Raw genomic sequence first — 13,910 nt, 5'->3', positions numbered from 1 at the left:
AGTGAGGACGAGCATCTGAATTTGGAGGCAGAAGAGGAGATGGAACAGCAAAGTGACATGGAGGCCTATAGAAAAAGGAGAGGAGCCGGCGGGAAGACCAATCACGCAGCTACAGTGGAAGCCAACGCATATAGAATAGTAGGAACTGACAGATATTAAAAATCTCTCAACATCTTTAAGAATCAGTTTATTTACACTGATCTACTTTATCATTGTAGGCAGGAGTGGGGCAACCGCTGATGGGCTGGAGTAAGCGTGGAAGAGCAGAAAAGGAATCCAGCGCCCTCATGGCTGTACTGAGAGAACTTCATGCTGACAAAAAGCGGCTGACGGATCCAGAGAAAGTAGAGGAGGAGGAGGAAGAAGAAGAAGAAGAAGATGATGACGACGACGACGACGACGACGACGATGATGATGACGATGATGACGACGATGATGATGATGATGATGATGATGATGATGATGACGAAGAAGAAGAAGAGGTTTCTTTCTTCTTTTCTGACAAATAACACGATTTCTTTTTGTTTTCATTTTATTTGATAAAGCAATTGTCTCTCATGTAATTCTATACAATGTTTGTGTCAGGAAGAGGAAGAGGAAGAAGAAGAGGGGGAAGAAGAGGGAGAAGAAGAAGAGGGAGAAGAAGAAGAGGGAGAAGAAGAAGAGGGAGAAGAAGCAGAGGGAGAGGAAGAGGAGGAGGAGGAGGAGGAGGAAGAAGAAGAGTTAGAGGCCACTGAGCCTCCCACCGATCAAACAGAAACACACAGTAGCTTCACCGAGTCTCCTCTTGGTGAGTGTCAGACCACTGACAGAGAAATCAGCTGCAGGGGCATCGGCATCACTCACCTGCCAATCATCCACAACCTGGAGGCCACAAAGCTGGACATGGCAGGTGTGTATTAGTCTGAGTGTGTGTGTGTGTCTGTGTGTGTGTGTGTTCACGCTGTGGTGGCAGATTCACTATACAAAAGTAGCACACACACATAATATTTGTTTACATATAGCGTCAGTAACGGAAACCTGACGGGATGTTCTTTCTTTCTCTGACAAAGTTCACTGACCAATAACTTCCAGCACAAACGTGTCACCATGACATCTGAGTCAAGTCCTGTCGAAATATCACAGCATACTACATTCTTAGAGTATATGCTACTATCTGAACGACATCTTAAACAATAACGTGATTTATCTTTGAAGAAAACAACATCAGAATCCTGGAGCCACAGGTTTTCTCCGGCCTTTTGAACCTTGACACACTGGACCTGAGCAAAAACCAGCTGGACGATGAGTCTTTCAGTGAAAAGCCCCTGACTGTGAGTATCTCTGCTCCGTATTTCATCTGATTCCTCCGACACCGCCGCCCACACTGGTGAAAGTAGAGTGCTGTGCATCACTCCTGTAAAGTTAATTCATGTTTGAATGTACAACTCTCTGCCACTTAAGCAACAGCGCCCCCTGCAGCCACTCTGCTCACCAAAGTTTTGTGGTGTGAAAACAGGCATTCTCCCTTTTCCAAGTCAGTGTAGCAGCTAACAGATTTGGAAGCTGCTATTATAAGGTCAAAAAGGTTGCATAGTGTTGCCTTAAAAGACTTATGTGATATATGGGGGATGGAATACAAATTTACAAGGGAGAAAGAGAAAAAAACTAAAAAGGAAAGAAGGAAAGAAAGAAAGAAAGAAAGAAAGAAAGAAAGAAAGAAAGAAAGAAAGAAAGAAAGAAAGAAAGAAAGAAAGAAAGAAAGAAGTTCAACACAGTGAAAATAACCTGTATTCTGTTTCTATTTTGAGCATTAAATTGGGTGTTGGGCTGAGGTGCAGTGGTCAGTACTTTCCCCTCAAAGCTAGAAGGCTCCAGGTTTGAATCCCAGTTTGGCCGTGGCCTTTCTTTGCTTCATCCAGTGTCTGTGTGGGTTTTCTCTTGTTCTCCGACATCAGACACACAAATTGGGGTTGGGTTGATTGGAGGCTCTAAATTTTATTATGGTTTATTTATCTGTGTTGGTCCTGTGATGCGCTGGCTATTATCAGCTCCCCCCCTGTGACCCCCAAACGGTGTATGGATGGATGGATTGAGTGTACAGCTTTTAAGTATTACTGAATGTGTAAAAGTTCAAGCTCAAAGCGTTGATTGTTATATGTACAGAGGCTGTACAATGGAATTCTTTCTATTCTTTCATTCTATATATATCAAAGTAAAAAACAAAAAAATGTACAATAAAGCATCAGTGCAATATAGTGCAATAGACAGTAATGCAGATTATGGTCTTACTGAGTTGGTGCAAAGCCCAAACACGGGTGGTGCGAATGCATTTGCAGCTGCTCTTATTTTATTTTACTTTTATAGGTGGTAAAGGTTAACACATATAGAACTGATCTGATATTGACATAAAAAACCTCCTTCATGTGGAGATCATGGGAATCTGCAGCCTGTTGCATGTGAAATGAGTGAATTTGTGAGTTATAAGACAGTTTTACAAGCTACTTTGCATCTAATTAAAATAAAAGTTAGGCTGCTTCCTATATCATTACGGTAATAAAAGAGCGCTGAAAATGGCATTAACTAATCCTCTCTAAGAATAACCCCTGGTCTAACCTCCAAATGACACAGATCCTGACCACACGGAGGCAGCCGGCCGCACTCTGACCAATCATTACACACCACCATTGACATCCTCTCACGGTATTGGCTGGGACAAACCTGCTGGAAAACAGCTGCAGCCAATGATGTCGAGAATAAAAGGGAAATTATTTTTAGGGATTTTCTTTTTTTCTTCTTTTTCTCTACCATTTTCTCGTTGCATCCCGGTAATGACAGAGAACCGATGGCCTGGCTAGAAGGATCCTGCAAAAGATGCCATCCACTGCTTTTACTTGACACACACACACACACACACACACCGACCGCAGCAGCTTTCATTGAGGAGCCACACTGAGCAGCTTTACCAAAAATACAACATGATAGATGACATGGAGGAGATGCTCGGATCTGACATTCTCTCATTTGGTGTATTTCTGTCAGCCGTGATTGGGTCCTTCTTGGCGAGAGGGATGTGAAATTATGGACTTTCAAAAGAAGTGTCCATTTTTGTCTGTTTTATCTCCCTGGCATGTAAATCCATCTCTCTCTCTCTCTCTCTCTCTCTCTCTCTCTCTCTCTCTCTCTCTCTCTCTCTCTCTCTCTCTCTCTCTCTCTCTCTCTCTCTCTCTCTCTCGTTTCTTTTCTTTTTTGCTGCGTGTCATCTAGAACTTGACCTTTCTGAAGAAACTTAACCTGGATGGCAACCAGCTCACTAGGATCCCACCACTGCCGCTGTCTCTCACGGAGCTCAAGCTGAACAGCAACAAGCTCACTACACTCACACCTGACTGTTTCAAAGGTAGGAGTCGTGTCCAGGAGTGAGAAATAAAAGGCTTTTCTCAAAATAGTGGCCATGATTTATTACTCCCTCTGGCCCTGACACAGTCGAGTCCATACACGGAAGCACCTGGGTTTTCTATCCCAAAACTTTGGCAAAAAATCTTGGTGTCACCTTTAATAATGACCTGACCTTGACTAATTGTCAAACACAGTTGTCCAGTTGAGTTTTCTGCAGCTCAGGAAACTTTCAAAGATCATTGTGTTTTAACCAGAAGAAACCTAGAGATTGTTATTCGTGTTTTCGTTTCCTGTGATTTGGATCTTTTCAATTGTCTTTTCACCTGCCTGAGTCATCAATCTGCAAATAATCAGCATATAAGTCTGATTTTAACTTAGCTTCATTGGCTTCCATTGAATTTTAGAAAGAAGTTTGAATTGCATTTAAGCACATTTTGACTCTCTTGGCTCCATATGTGCCCGGTCATAACCTGAGGTCCTCAGTCCACCTGACCTTTTCTATCCGGGCTCTGCGTCTGGTAAACTCCTTATCGTCTTTTAACTCTCTATTAAAGATGTTTATAGGTGGGCTTTCTCCTAGTTCTGATCTGACCGTCTGTTTTCTTGCTGTTTCTGTGCTTTATCTGTTTGATCTTCAAAAGCTTTTAAATTCGTTCCTATTGTTTGCCTTCAGTTTTTCATTTTTAACCCGTAAATATTGCTATATAAATAATGGTTTTTTTAATATTATTCCAGGACTGAGGAACCTGTTGAGTCTGGAGCTGGAGGAGAATATTCTTCATGAGGGCAGTGTGTCACCGCTCGCCTTCAGACCTCTGAAGAAGCTCCTGAGACTCCAGTTGGACAACAACCGCTTCCGTTCCCTCCCTCTGGGCCTTCCTCGCTCTCTGCAGGTGCACTCATATAACTTCACTGAATCCTCCCCCTGTTATACGCAGACACAAGGAGGAGAGTAGTGTCACCGCCTGTCTTTTTTTCTTTCATACAGGAGTTGGATATGAATGAAAACCAGATTGTGGAGGTGTCAGAGGAGCCACTGAGGGGCTGTGTCCATCTGAAAGTGCTGGACTTGAGTCACAACCTGCTGCACGAGCAAAGGATTGGTGACCGCGCCTGGACCCGTGTCAGGTATGTCTGTCCACCCACCCATCCATCCACCCATTCATCCATCCTTCAATCCATCCATTTATCCCTCCATCCCTCCATCCATTTACATGCAGTTCCTCTGTCAGCCACAAGAGGGTGGACTGGTATTTTCTGGCAGTCTGGATCCTTTTGTGATGAGTTGTGATTGTTATTTCTAGGTTTTCATTTGATGAGTGCGTCACTTAAAATAACACATTTCCGTAAAAAGATGATAAATCTCCTATTCCTATAATTTAAGTAGTTACTGATTGTAACTATCAGAGTCAGGTGCTGACGCATGTAATTCAAATGCAAACAAACTCACTTCCATATCAGTACTTTTTTAATCTTCTTTAGCATGTTAAGGTATCAGGCTATCACACGTTCTTCTTCTTCATATTCTTCTTCATCTTCTCCTTTTCTCCTTCTTCTCCTTCCCTCTCTCTCACACATGCAGAAGTTATGACACTGGACCTTGTGTACTCAGACGAGCAGACGTGTGAGGGAGAGCTCGAGGGCAATGTTGTGCCTGCATACGTATGTGTGTGCGTGTGTGTGTGTTTCTGCATTTGTCTCAATGTGTCTAGATGGTGTCTGTGCGTGTGTGTCATGTTTAAATATAGTGAATTCCAGTGGGTTTTTTCTCTGCTCCCTCGGGTCCTTGTGCACCACAGTGGGAGATTCAGGGAAAACGGAGTCAAATAAATTGAAGAAAGAGAGAGAGAACGAAAGACAGGATAGAACCGTCGAAATCTAAAGCTGAGTAAATACATTCAGGGTTAATCTGACTGAAAATATTATGACTTGTTGTGATCTCAGAGGGAAAATAAAAAACCTAGGAGACGGAGATGTGACGGCTCAGTCCCACTGCACGTCAACTCTTCATTTGACTTCTGACTCGAGCGTATTTGACTCCGGACACTTAACCTCATTAGTGGTGAGAGCAGCAGCGTTCCCATTGGGCTTACTAGCCTCCTTCCTTTAAAAGCTTCCCTCAGCACTGCAAAGACAACTGTGAACAAACTGTACTTGACCCGATCTCCACTAACTCTTCGGGAGAGGACACCTGAGAGGTCAAAGGTCAGGTGGTTGGATTGGATGTTTTTTTCTGCACGTGACGATTAAATCCATGTTGAATATCTCGAGAAATGAAATCCTCATGTTGCTCTGCGGAGGTGTGTGAAAAAACAGACCGAAAGGGAATGAAAAGAGGGAGCGAGAGAATGAAAAGTAAATTGTCTGAAGAAAGATAATAATCTGCAGTTTGGTTCTGGTTAGTGGAGCGCCTCTTTTCCATGTCATGAAGTCAGTGTTATTGTTGCCTCTTGCTGGGCTGCAGGGATCGGAGGTACGAGTGGAGGATATACTGGAGGTTACTGGGAGCTGGGGAGAGCAGCTTGGACCTGGGATCTGTCTCATGCAGACCAGGCTGACTGCCAGCACCTCACCTCACTATGTACCTTGTAAATAACTGTTAATAAACTGTGACCAGTTTGTGTATTATAGTCTAATAGTTCAGCTAAGATATGTTTGCTTTCTTGCTCCCAGTCGCCATGTTTTTGGACCTAGAGGCGTTATGTTTACAGATTGTCTGTCCGTCCCATTCTTGTGAACCAAATAATCTCATAAACTCCTTGAGGACATTTTGCTCAAATTTGCTCCAAATGTTCACTTGGCCTCATGGATAAACTCATTATATTTGGGCGGTTACAGGTCCTGGTTGCCTCACAAAACATGTGTTTGGCCTCTTGATATCTCAAGTCTGCCTTTAGAGAATTTCTTTCTGTCACTTGGACTCAAAGATGAACTGATTCGATTTCAGTTGTCAAAGGTGGAAAATGCATGTCGACTGATATTGCAATGTTTTATTGAGTCATACAACCACAGGACATTATTTCTAGTTTTTAATAAGTACTTTCAAAAATACTTAAGTACGTCAAGTACATGTGTCAAGAACGTTTGTAATTTAATCAACATCTGCAGTAGCATGACTTTGTACTAAGAGCCAACTTGTCTTTCTTCATGGACAGCTTTCATTGTCAAACACACACACACACACACACACACACACACACACACACACACACACACACACACACACACACACACACACACACACACACACACACACACACACACACACACACACTTTTCCAATCTTCCCCTGGCTTTTTATGAAGCTGTCAGCTCAAATATCTGTTAAATGTCTCCGCACTCAGTCAAAATTGAATCATGATCACATCCCTGCTGCCAGCCAACAGAGCCACATGTTTCAAGTTATTGTCACTGATGAAAGCAACATAAACAATCACATATTCACTCATTCCAAAAGTCCATCATAATAATATTTTGCGGGGATATATGTTTTCTATTAGTTTTGAGTGAACATTTTCATTGGAAAGTGTTTGTAATCTGGATTTTGCTTTGCATGTTCTGCTGTTTAACACGGGTCATTAACTAAAAACAGAAAACAGTAAAGCTGTGTTGGCAGAAGTAATTGACAAGTGTCTCATTTTGTTTGACTTTATGTTTAAACAGAAAGATATTACGTGCTGATTGAATTTTTATATATATATATATATATATATATATATATATATATATATTCATTTGATTTTCATCCCTTGTGTCATTTTGACTGAGAGGCAGTTGTTGGAGAGGATCTGTGGTTACATTTGTCGTCGCTGCGGGCTCCCACTGACTGCACGGAGGCACAGGTTCACTGATCATCACATCAAAGCTGTGTGTGTGTGTGTGTGTGTGTGTGTGTGTTGCGTCACGTCATGACGTGTCGGAGCCTGACAGGACGTGTGAGGAAAGCTCTTTTATCTTCAGACCCCCCCAAATTGGTTTCACAGTAGGCTTACGTGGCATAACAAGCACACATGCACATACCACCACACACAAACACACAATGATGAAGCATCACACTTCTGTCATGTGAAAACCTCTGACTTTGATTGAATAGTAATTTAGTTCACATTTAAATGTGACATTGATTTATGTAGCCTAGATATAGAAGTAAACTCACAGTGGGGGAACACCAAACACTAAGTACAGCCACAGTCATATTCAGTGTATAAATTAATCCAAATGTGCTTCAGTCTGTACTCAACACATGTGACTAACGGCCTGAAATACCACACGTCCGTCTATGTCAATAAATTCAGTGTACACAGAAGCCTGCACCATAATGACACAATATAGCTAAACCCTTTCTCTGCCATCATCCATCCATCAAACCATTATTCAATCAAGTCTTGGTCTGTGCACCCGGCTTGGCGCAGCTGCTCCGCCTGGCTACACCACCTCTCCTGGTCAGGTTCCCAAAGTGTTGCAACCCAACATCCTGAGAATAAGCAGAGCAGCTTGATTACTCCTGGCCGTGTTTCGCTCTCAAACATGGACACACACACACAAATTCATGCACACAATAAACTTTTGATTTTGTGTGATAGAGCTTTGTTTCGCTATAAATATTTCCCAGATGAAATCATAAATGAATCCTAGAAAGAAAATAGTTTTAGGGCATGTTTGGTAGTTTGATAATGCAGAATGTAGAATTTGTGAATTTGCATTTAGAAATTCGCACATCATACAAGTCTATTATGTTAATTCATCAGTTTCTTGTAAACATCGTGTTCCCTATGTATGTATGTGTGTGTGTGTGTGTGTGTGTGTGTGTGTGTGTGTGTGTGTGTGTGTGTGTGTGTGTGTGTGTGTGTGACAGTGGGTGGGAGTATAGAGGGTGGGGTCCTCTGAGAAGAGAGGACTGTGTGTCCCTCATTAATACCTCATCATTACCATGTGGAGCTCTGAGCGGACTGCCGCTGAGCTTCCTGGCAAAGATGGAGAATACAAATCAACCCCAGCCAAGCAGTTCGGAGAACGGATCAAGTGATATATGTTGGGTTTTAACTTTCAACAGAAACACATTTTTCACAGGAATCCATAACTGCCACGACACGTGTAGGTTACACAAAAGGCCTGCTGTGCAGTGAGTGAGTGTTGGCTCGTCTGTGTCTTGAGTTCAATCTACCGTTGTGCTCTTTCCCATGTGTCTCAACTCGAGTCAGACATTTATGGTTGTGCCGATGTGATGTTTTATTACACCTCCGTTAGGCAGAGTGGTACGTAACCAACCTCCACACTGGACCTTGTTCCACATAACTGAAGGAGGAAGGACTAATGCCAACCACGACCTTTCCTGCAACACAGACCTGAATTACCTGAAATGAATTGATATAAACACCGAAAAATAAAGGTGCTATCTGGAACCAAAATGGTTCTTTGAATTGATGCTAAGTTTTAAGCCAGAGGTTGTTTATAGAACCATTTCATGAAAAGTGTCCCAAAGAACATCAGCAGAAATTGGTTCTTTGTTGGACCCTTTGTTGATTTAATACTTTTAAATCAATAGTTCTTCATTGACATTCAAAATGTCATGGGTATGGTTGAAAAGCCAGTACATGGACTTACTGGTTTGCATGGGGTATATTAACATTTTGATCCATTCAGGGATTTTAACGCCTTGGCATCGTACCACATCATCTCATGGGGTTAAAAACAACAGTGCATCCTGGGAGTTGCAAAGTTCAAGGGTTGAGAGTCTATGCAGAGGTCTTACCATAAGTCCCTTAGCGGCAGATATGCTGAGTCACTCAACGTCAGTCAGTCACATGTCAGTCTAAGCGTCTCCCACATCCACAATCCTCCACTCTCCTTGGCATTGGCTGGCCTCCTGACGATGCTCTGAGTTCATTGGCTGTTGAGTGTGGTCTGTGAAAGGTGGAAGAACAGGAAATGAGGTTGATCTCCTGATGTGAGCTGGGCCACAAACTCACAACAGCTGTGTGGGATCTTCCAGAGAGAACACTGAGGCTCTGTGCTGTGTCTCTGCCTCAGACCCCTGAGATCTGCTCCTCCCTCCATTAGCGTTCATTCTTTTTCCCACTAACAAAACATTTGCTTATCATTTATCAACCACTCTATGAACCACAATTTCCCCCTCAAACTGCCATGCTCTCTTACAGTTCACCCCCCAGGCCGCAAGTATTTCCCCCCCCGCATCTTAGCCTCCCACTCTGCACTCTCCATCCCTCGCCGACAGCACTATCAGTAAAATGTCTTCTCGTACGTCTCTGAGAATCACGATTCTTCTGTGTGCCTTTTCTCCTCAGGTCCCTGGAAGCCTTGGACTTGTCCTTCAACCAGCTCACCTCTGTCCCGATGAATCTGCCTCGTCCTCTCCAGAAACTGAACCTCCAGCACAACAACATCAGGGACATCCCCACCTTCGCGTTCCGCCACCTGCGGCCCGGCCTGCGCTCCCTTCAGTTGTCCCACAATGCCTTGAGCAACGAGGGTTTACCGCGACCTTCTTTTGTTGGAACCTACCGCTCCCTGGGTGAGCTCCTATTGGACAACAATCACCTGCGGGAGGTCCCTCGCTGTGTGCGGCAGTTTAAGAACCTGCAAGTGCTCAGACTGGACAACAACCAGATCAGGTATAGAATCATATTTACCATCAATTATAAGTGTTAAGGGGTGTAGTTAAGCAAGTGAGGCTCCCTTTGGAAATTATTTTAAGCATCTTAGCAAAGCAGCAAAGGAGGATATTGAAGAGTATTCAGTGTAGTTACAAATACAAGTTTTCAACCCCACATTTCAACAACAAACTTAATTCGTGAAGACAGTTTCTCATTAATCTATGAACTTCACCAGTTTGTCCTTTGCTCTAACACAGCATGGTAAACAAAACAACAATTACGATGTCCGTGACCTTGTGTTTGTTATTGTGGTCAGCAGCCCAACTCGATGCATGTACTTTAAACAGTAAACTTGGCCAACATCCGTCAGCTCCTTACTGTCGAGAAGTGACCTAAGAACCAATCCTAAAGTTTTGTCTCATTCCTGTTTGAAAGACAAAGACCCAGTTGCTATATAAGTGGAGTCACACATAGTTTTCTTTGGAAAGACAACCTGGAATCCCTGTATGTATATATTTCGAATCTGTAATTACGCTGAAAGAATAATGGAGAAGAGTCATTCAAAGAAACATAAGCTGTTTTAAGACATGACCCAATTTTCCTTTTGCCTTTCACATGTGACAAACATCCGAATATTCAGACGAGGAGTGGCAGGACATATAAACTCTGCTGCCTTTTTGTTTATTGACACATTTACACTGGCATTCGTCGTTATTGCCAAAATATGGCACCTCCCCTCTGAGATATTTGTGTAGTTTTTGAATTCATCGCAATTGAGAAATGTTATTAACCCCTCAAGCCTTTTCATCAACAACACCAGTGCTCTTCTATATGTTTTCATCTGAAATGATTTGAAACTGATATTGAACCAAATTTGTAAATGTCAATATTTCTATGTTAATTCCAACTCAAATTGATGGGATATGGATGTTTTATTCTTTGTCAACTACTTTAAGCTAAAAATGTGCACCCAGCGATTTAAATATAACCATAACTCTTTATTTATTTTAGATAGCAATTTATCCATTACTTTTACTGTCCACATTTTCTTTCTTTATCTCTTTTCATGCATTCTCAATCACAAGATATGATGTTCAGGTCTTACATGTGGTTGACTATGTGAATTTAAAAGAAAAGTGCAAAAGTAGCTCCTATAAGAGATTAGATATAGAATTCTGCATGATGTATCTAAATGCAAGTGTTTGTGTGTTGTGCACCCAGGCTGGTGAGGCGCTGGGGAGTTTGCCATCCTCGTAACTCCGGCTCGACCTTGGCTTCAGTCCACTTGGAAAATAACCCACTGGAAATGGAGAAGATTCCCCAAAATACCTTCTCTTGTCTGATTCATGGCCAGGGACTGGTCCTGTAGCTGCAGCAGGATCACACATCCGACCACCAGACCACACAGATACACAAAGGAACAATAAATATGTGCATTATCATCAGGGTTTTCCGTATCCGTCTTCTCCCTCTACTGCTCCTCTCATTATAATCTTCCTAAAATCAGGAAGGATTTGCAGAAAATCATGTAGTTTGCTTAGTCAGCCAGAGCTTCTTTCATTTTACCCACACCAAACCCATCTTTTTCTCTCGCCGCTCATCTGTGATTATGGAAATGACTGTAATGTTTTGCTCCGTATTAAAGCCAATGTGTAATTTACACAGTAATTGAACTGATTATTATAAAAAAATTGTCTCGGTTGTATAAAAAGGATCATAGATTACGGTGGAATCTGGATCCGCTCAAAACACAGGTCTGGCTCTGTTTTCATTCTCTTCATTCAAGTGTGTGATACTTTGAGAAGATGTTGACTGAGGAGGATTAAGCCATGTCTCCAGTCTGAGTCTGCGGCAGGAAGAGCCTCTGTATCAAAGGAGGCCGTCTGGATGGGACATGGGAAATGTCGGGACTCCAGCAGGGGGGGTCCCTGAGAGTCCGAGGAAATATCTGGTGACACAGTGCGAACCCAGGGAACCCATTAGAAAGGAAAACATAAACATTGTGCAGGTTCTCTATCACCCAATGGGCTCCAACATAAACATCCACAACCAGCCGCTCGGGAAAAAACACATAGAGTCACTGTGACTGCGAGCTAGGCCCAGTCCGAGCCTCCGACACATGCACAGATGACATCATTCACTTACAGGAGTGTGAACAGTAATTGGGACGTACATGTTCAGTATGTGAATATGGGAGAAGTGGGGAGGCACCTTACCGGGGTTAGCTGTAGGTGAATAACCTGTCCGGGCAGGGTGGAGCTGGAGGGGACAAACAACAAGCTGAGTTTTAAGACACAATACGACGATTGTTCTTCGAGAGGATCAGTGAAAGATGAACTAGTTGAGTTGGATGTGGTTGGAAGAGAGAGAGAGAGAGAGAGAAGGATATTTAAAACAGAGAAGGTGAAGGCCATTTTGGAACAAGAGCCACTGGAGCTCTGGTACCCGGCCAGCCTCATTACCAAAACCACTTCCCTGATCTCCTCGATCTCTCTCCGTGCATCTATCGCCAAATACTGTATCTCACTGTCCATCTTTCTGGCCGTTTGTCCCTCTCCTTGTGGTTTCTATCTCCTCCTCCATGATAACAATACACACTTCTTTTCTCTCAACATATCTTGGAGCCTCTAGAGATGCTCTGAGCTCTGTGATGTGAGTGTGAGCTGGATGGTATCTGGCGAGGATTTCTGAAACAACTCTCCATTTAACTCTATCATTTTTATTGCTCTCATCCCTGCGTTAACGTCAATAACTCAGCTTCAGGTCCTTAAGTGAAAATGACATGTCGACAACTTGATTGCGCTGCCTTCCCGCAATTCATGCTGCCTCAAAAATGATACGTGTCCTCGCAGTCTCCACGCAGAGAGAAGAAAAAGAATAGCAAACAAAATATTTCTCAGTGCGCCGCTCTAATTTGTGAACCCAGCCGTGCAAAAAAGGCAAACACACTTCGCAGTATATCACTCGGAGCAATTAAAATGATCAAATGCCGAGTCACGTTGACTGGATGAAGTCGTAATTTGCAGCCCGTTGTGTTTGTGCGGCTCTAAATGAAGAACAGAAGGTCCCCTGCAGACATGTGGTGGAGAGACGGAGGGAGGGAGGGCTGAGGCCGAGCGAGGTAGATGCTTAATAAGTGAGCAACAATGGAGCTGGTGTATTGAAAGAACAGTAGCTGACACAGTTTATGAGAACGCAGTGTCTGAATCTGTAGCATGAACAGACGCACATCAAATTTATTTATACTTTCCACTCTCTCTGTCTGGGCGTGTAATCACATGTTGGATTTCTGCTCTCCGTCCTGTGCATGTGGCGCAGTCTTCATTCTCCATAATTGTACAGTCATTTTGCAAACAGCACATTACTGTCTAAGAAACTACACATTCGTATTTATACTGCAGCTCCTGCACGTACGAGAAGAGCACAGACTTTGCCCAAAAAAGGATCAAATTGCATCAGCTCTCTTTTTTTTTGCATGTTCCCATTTTCGTTTTGTTGTACACATGAATTCTTTTGCAATGATCTTGCATCTTGAAAAGCACTTCCACCACGGCCTGTGACATGTTGTATTTTTCGGATTTGACAGCCTTGCCACTTCAGTGCCATCCATCACCCTGCGTGTGATATGACCGACGTGTTAAACCGACATCCCATCACACCGAACAGATGTTTGGCATCCCGGCGAGCTGAGGCCAGAGTCGGCTCGTGAGGGGACCGTAGAGCAGTGCAGTGCCTCTCTTCTCCCATGTCTGTTCTACCCTAGCGACAGCAGCTTCCTGTGTTTGTTATTGGAGGATGGGGGGGAGGGGGGGAGTGCTGGCTGATAAAATAAAAAGCGCCAGAGCGAACACAGAGAAAAACAGGCAACGATGTCCTTTCCTGACGAGATCAAACGAAGCGAGGATGAAGAGGATGACA

General features: G+C 43.2%; 1 protein-coding gene across 1 annotated transcript; it reads left to right on the top strand.

Annotated features, from left to right (window-relative positions):
• The first annotated feature begins 39 nt into the window (after positions 1-39).
• si:dkey-32e6.6 (extracellular matrix protein 2) lies at positions 40-11,361 on the top strand. Its single transcript, XM_061074597.1, has 9 exons — positions 40-138; positions 219-482; positions 586-892; positions 1,198-1,313; positions 3,247-3,379; positions 4,114-4,271; positions 4,367-4,506; positions 9,684-10,010; positions 11,214-11,361. Exons 1-9 carry the CDS (start codon positions 40-42, stop codon positions 11,359-11,361), a joined length of 1,692 nt encoding a protein of 563 aa, XP_060930580.1.
• The last annotated feature ends 2,549 nt before the right edge of the window (positions 11,362-13,910 follow it).

Source organism: Limanda limanda, chromosome 7 (genome assembly GCF_963576545.1).
Source record: "Limanda limanda chromosome 7, fLimLim1.1, whole genome shotgun sequence".
NCBI lineage: Eukaryota > Metazoa > Chordata > Actinopteri > Pleuronectiformes > Pleuronectidae > Limanda > Limanda limanda.
The sequence above is the reverse complement of the archived record's forward strand: the minus strand, read 5'-3'. Positions and strand labels throughout refer to the sequence as shown.

What these genes read in the sequence shown, in the direction of transcription:
- si:dkey-32e6.6 (XM_061074597.1), top strand. Translation starts at nt 40, where the DNA reads ATGGAACAGCAAAGTGACATGGAGGCCTATAGAAAAAGGAGAGGAGCC. An exon ending in CACAAAGCTGGACATGGCAG is followed by an intron (nt 893 to 1,197) that starts GTGTGTATTAGT and finishes TTATCTTTGAAG; the next exon opens with AAAACAACATCAGAATCCTG. An exon ending in TCAGTGAAAAGCCCCTGACT is followed by an intron (nt 1,314 to 3,246) that starts GTGAGTATCTCT and finishes CGTGTCATCTAG; the next exon opens with AACTTGACCTTTCTGAAGAA.